The 5,855-nt window shown below is 40.9% G+C and overlaps 1 protein-coding gene across 1 annotated transcript in view; it reads right to left on the reverse strand.

Annotated features, from left to right (window-relative positions):
* Positions 1 to 535: 535 nt before the first annotated feature.
* KAL1 (Kallmann syndrome 1 sequence) overlaps positions 536 to 5,855 on the reverse strand; it is a 130,176-nt gene continuing 124,856 nt past the window's right edge. Inside the window, exons 14-17 of the mRNA XM_009333416.1 lie at positions 5,560 to 5,624; positions 4,410 to 4,630; positions 1,511 to 1,652; positions 536 to 809 (exon numbers count right to left, since the gene is read on the reverse strand). Coding sequence (XP_009331691.1) covers positions 751 to 809; positions 1,511 to 1,652; positions 4,410 to 4,630; positions 5,560 to 5,624 — 487 coding nt within the window. The 3' untranslated portion in view covers positions 536 to 750. The remainder of the gene's footprint in view (positions 810 to 1,510; positions 1,653 to 4,409; positions 4,631 to 5,559; positions 5,625 to 5,855) is intronic.

A 5,855-nucleotide genomic window follows, 5' to 3' on the forward strand; every position in this document is an offset into this window, starting at 1 on the left:
TTTTATTAATTGCCATTTGTTTCTTTACAATGGTACATCTACCCTGCATATTTTTTAGCTATTAACTATGTTAATACAAGATCTACATGCTAAAACGTTACCATTTCAGAACAGATGGTTGATACAAATGTATCATCATTCTCCTCTGTGGTGATACTGCAATTATTAAATACTGACTATTTTAGGGTTTCTGCTACTGGTATTTATTTTACTTATGTCCTTATTTCAGACATCTGGAGATCTTCTTTAATAGCAAAATACACTAGGGCTTAAACTGGTGACAGGCAGAGCTTTAAGTAAAATAGATCATTTAAACACGCTGATAAGAACATGGCCTTCGGTGTTCAAAAGTACGTATACATCATGGGACAACCTTGCAAATATTAATGTTGAAGTCACTAAGAGAAAAAGCCATATACACTGCACCATTTCAATCTACTTTAAACACAGAAATACAAAAACATTATAATGAATGCATTTTTGATTTTCTCACAGGCATTGAGTTGGATGCGATCTTCCGTTTGTTGAATAGTGGTGGTACTGAAATGATACTTGCTGTATGTTTCATCCTGGCCTTGGTGCAAATACAATTTGTCATGGCTAAACTACAGAGAAGTAGATACAAATCGTACAGGATGGTGACTTCCACTGGAAAACTGGGTTCGTTGCTCCTACAGATGCGCCTTTTCCCAGCTTCCATTTGGGAGCTCAGTTTTTCTCTTGGTTCTCTGCATAATCATCTGAAACAGTCTAATATTTCTCTGGGGGTGCCTTGTAGTGATGTGGATGAAGTTGTTTCAGATGAGGTCCTAAACAAAAGAGTAGGAAAATATGCACATATCAAACCCTGAATATGTAACACTATCATTTATCCGTACTAAAAAGTCTTCGTGAAGCCTTCAGCTTGCAATCCTTCAGCTTATAAGTGAACTGCCTGGGCCAACAACTATGTGCATGTCCAGTCCAGACAACTTTAGTGACTGTGAAAGGACAAAAGGATTCAAGCAGATGAATTTTGGACTAATTCATTATATTTTTTGTTGAGCTTCACAACACTGAGCTGTACTTTTCAGAAACTTATAAAATGCTGGAAATGGCCATTAAGAGTTCTGCACTGCTTTAGAGATATGATCAGGCTCTAGCCAAGCTGGACTGAATGCACCCAGAAAAATCTAATCTTGAAAGCTAAGCAATCCCAGGCCTAGGTAGTACTTGGAGGACAGACCATCTTTGAATCCCAGGTACTATAGGCATAAGCCAAAGAGCTGTGGTGGAATGAATGGCAAATGTCAGACCACAGAAACTGAGTGAAAGACTGCATTTGCTTCCATCATTGCTGATGGACAGTTACGGGGGGTGGGGGTGGGGGGGAACAGTATTTTCATGCATCTTAAATTCATGGAATGCTACTGGAACCAATAAAGACTCTAAGGCTCAAGCTAAGTGTTTACATGTGGAGGATTGAAGTTCTGTAACACGTAACCACATGTCAAAATGGGGTACTACTTACTGTGGGGTGAAAACGGAGGAAGGTCGGGTGTTCGGAACGATTTTATTGTAGCTGGCCCTTCCCCACCAGTCGTCAGCACTTGAACTTCCAAGCGGTACAGCATCGATGGCCTCAAATTGGGCACGGTAAGTACATAATGATCCTAAAAATAAATAAATCACATTAATTTTCAGAGCATCTAAAAATAAAACATAGTTGATCTACTCACAGAAAGCAGTGGTTTAAACAGGTTCTGTCACTCTCAGCATCCACAGATTATTTTCTTAGAATTCTGTTAAAAGGATTTAACGTATGCATCACTTTGTTGAGAGGGTTTGTTCTGAATTTTTTGCTTGCCATTGCCTTCGAGCATACTTTTTTACCACAATGTTATGGTTTCATGTGTAAGAGGTCCAAGTTGTTCCTTAGTGTTCTTGAAAATGGATGTGTTCATCACTAAAAAAACCAATAAAATTAACTTCCTAATCATTCTTTTTAATAAAGAAACATGTTCATTATATAAACTTGTTTTTATTTTGGATCTGCCTGTGAATCCCACTAATTGGTAAATTAATTCATGGCAATTCGCACGTCTGGCCCCCTGCTGCAGCTAGTGAAAATAAGGGTGGCTATGCAGATTTCAGCATATTTGTCCCAATTACACCATGAGAAGCTGCCCTTCTGTTCTTAATCCCATTTTTGGCATAATGCCCTCAATTTTCACTGCTCCATACCTTGCATGGTCACTTAGACCTGTGCAAAATAATTTCAGAGTAAGTTTATAAATGCTCCCAAATGGGAATACATCTAACTAAAGACTGAAGGGCATTAAGGGATCAGAAGTCCTGATTCACCTTATTCCAAGCTGAAAAGGACCAGTCCCAGGAAGGGGACAGCGGGGCAGCGACACCAGCAGTGTGGGCACAGTGTGCTCCTGCAACCGGCCAGGCTGGGCCGGCCAGGAATTTGCAGGGCAAGCTTCCCTGGCTGGCACTGCACCCAGCACCATGCAGGGGGACCTAGGCGGGCTGTGGGAATAACTGAAAATCTGCTGTTGCTGCCAGAGCAGACAGTAAAGGTGAAAAGAGAGAGAGAAAAGGTAGGGGCAAATGTGTAGTTTTACTGCCAAATTAGCGCATTTTCTGAGATGGGGCTGCTTTTAATAGACCTTGCTGAAGCTGTTCCACCTCGTATAACATACTGAACGGGTCGGGGAGAGAGAGGAGTGCATACATCGCACTCATACACTCATGCTGCTCATTCAGGCACTCCTCCGGCAGTTGGGACCTGTGGGTTTCAGCCTCCACTGTGTAGATATTACATTTGTATCAGTCAGAGGCTACCAACGAGAATGAGTGAATGATCCTTACTGTAAAATACCCTACATTCTGGTGGTTTCTGAGAGGGAGGAGATACTGTTTCAGCTCAAACCAGAGTTTTCTTAACCAGTTGCCATAAATAGACAGAGAGATACATATAGTGATAGATAATTAAATAAAAGGAATCTCCAGGCTCTACAGTAGTGAAAACAGAGGAAAACGAAGATAAAAAATTAAAGCATAACACAATGCAAAGGAGTGTTTTAAATAAAACTTTATCTATATTTCAGACCTAACTGGACCAAAAGCTTAAAAAAAGGAATAGAAATTCTGAATAAAACATACGCCTGCTCCTAAAAAAAAAAAGATGAAAACTGAAGTGAAAAGTAACATTTCATGGTCTGTAACTTTGCTTATCATTGTGCTAAAGTGGCTGTTTGCAGCCAAAGGTCTGTGACTGAGTAACCACTTCAGGTAATCTTGCAACGTGGCTTGCTGAAGAGACCACGGCTGTATCTGCACCGGGCTTCCGCTCTGGACTGTGGGTCAAGCTTTGAGTGAATTGGTGCAGATCACACCAAGTCTGTATTAAGCTGTAACAAAACAGCTCTGCACGCTGCATGGTAGCTTGCCCCATAGTTTTAGAGCATCCGCGGTCAACTTTGTTGCTTTCCCCCAAAACAACAGGCTTTGAAACACGGGTGCCCTAGCCTTAGGTCAGTCTGCTAGGAATTAAGACAGACCGGTGAGAACCTTGCCTTGGATTTGTGGAAAACGCGTTGAATGTAAGATGTGTCCAACAAAACATTTTACGCATTCTTTGATGAAATGAATGTTGTGAAAAGATTTTCAGTCAGCTCTGCTCTAGACACAATTGCCTTGACCCACTTCCCTGAAGTGAATGGAAAGACTCCCGACGTTGTTAGCTGACTTTGGATCAAGGCCAGCTGCTTAAGCCCTTTTGTTGACTTTGGTGGATCTGGCAACAGAGTCTGAATGAAGTGCTCTTCACCTGCCTCTGCCAAAGGAGGAGCTGAAATAGCAAAGGCCATCTTAAAGCAAATAGGGGGAAGAATTCAAATTGTTAATTCTCACACTTTCAATAAACAGTGAAACCTAGTTACTCTTTAATTATTTGTCTGTCGGACAATGGTGCATATTGGCAGAGGGGGAAGTGATTTTTACTTTTCTTAGAGCAATGAGTGACTTGAAGAGAAAATTCTCTTAAATCCATCGACTTGGACACCAAATAATTAGTAAAACTTTAGTAACTGCCAAGTTGAACAGCCTGATCATCAAAAAAAAATAAAAACTATCTATTACCACACAGATGATCTTTTCCTCCCTTCAGGCATTTCTCAGACAATGGTTGCTAATTTGACAATTGTGAACATTAAAATGTTTGATGTGTCATCAAGAAGAGTAGCTGTGCTTTATTTCTCCAGCAAGGAGGAAAAATTAAGCACTTCCTGCTCCAACTTTCCTGCAGAGCCGGAGAACGCTATGTGTGACATCTGCAGCACCACTAAACATTGAAAATAGGCCACATACACACACACACTTATGAAGCCGCTAGCAAAGGAAAGTAACAAACAACTTACTGCTGGCAGTATCTGCGACTGAGAAATGATGCTGTTGGGTAAGCTGTTCTGCCGGCTTTCTGTGGTTACTTCTGCCCAAGTGACTTGAAACCCTGTCATGGGCTGGTGAAGGTCTGCCTTAGATATCTTCCAGGAAAAATGACCAGTGATGTTACCTTCCTGGACAATGAAAGACGCAGATAGATTCTCTGGTTTGGCCAACACTTTGGGTAGAACTGGCACTATAAATTTGGAAAGCAAAAAGATAAGCTAAACTTTGAGACATAACGTTCAATAATGTTCATTTCGTTCCACAAATCAAGGTCAGACAGAGCTCTCTTTCTGGTGTTACCCAGGATCCTGACAGCTTTCTGCCATCGCATTTGCAGTGTGAACCAAAGTCTATCTTTGATATATTCTCTTGGCATTTTGTGCCAAATTTAAACTTCAAATCAAATCCTGTCAGCTGCAGGTGACAGAAAGGAAAGCCTATGGCATGTAAAGGCATAAGTGTCTCATTCACAGGCAACCATCCTGCTGCTCCTCTGTATTTCAGCATGCCTAAGCTCCAGTTTCCAATTTTGGGACCACAAGAAAACCCACAGGATAGCACAGAACTCCATGGTGCAGGCAAAAAGTAAAATTAATGCTCTAAAACTGTAGTACAAGTTAATAGGGGCACTCTGATTAGGGGAAACATATGCCTGAGTTGCAGTAGCCCAGGAATAAGGTTGTAATGCTGGAAACTGTCAGGAGGGGCGGTCAGGAAATGGCAATGATGGCCAGCAGGACACAAAGCACGGGAGTACCCCTGGGGACAGCAGGGACTCAAAGTGAGAGGGTCACCCTCTGGCTGAAGAGAGAGGTTTCCAGACTTGGCTGTGCAAAGCCACGGCTGACCTGACCTAGTGCTGACAACAGCCTTGCTTCAAGCGGGTGGCTGGACTAGCTGACCCCAGGGGTCCTTACCAACCAACATCTCCATGATTCTGCAATTTTCCATAACCCTCTAGCTATACCTATCATCATGGCAACACTGTAAAAGGTACAAGAGTGCCTTTATTTGTTATTTGAGAGCAGAATTAACCTAAACAAAATCAAACTGAAAAAGCAGCTTGCATCAGTAGCAAAACATTCAAAAGATGGGTCATGCCAGCATAATTATGTTTACAGTTATCATCTGTCATTATAATGAATATAACTGGGAAACCGTTCCTCCTTACAAAAATAAAAACTCTGTAATAACAAATGTCATCATATGTTTATAAACAAGCCACTAAAATTATCACCTTATTGACAAAACAGTAACATGGTAGCCAAAATCTATACTGTTCTGTATTTATTTGATTTTTCTCATAAGCATTAGTCATATTTTTATTTGTTATGAATCTTTCATTTCCCATTTTAGAATTGCTTTTAAAGACTTTTTTTTTGGTGTTTATAAATGCATGTGAAACTATTTGGCTA

This window comes from Pygoscelis adeliae, unplaced genomic scaffold (genome assembly GCF_000699105.1).
Source record: "Pygoscelis adeliae isolate BGI_AS28 unplaced genomic scaffold, ASM69910v1 Scaffold69, whole genome shotgun sequence".
NCBI lineage: Eukaryota > Metazoa > Chordata > Aves > Sphenisciformes > Spheniscidae > Pygoscelis > Pygoscelis adeliae.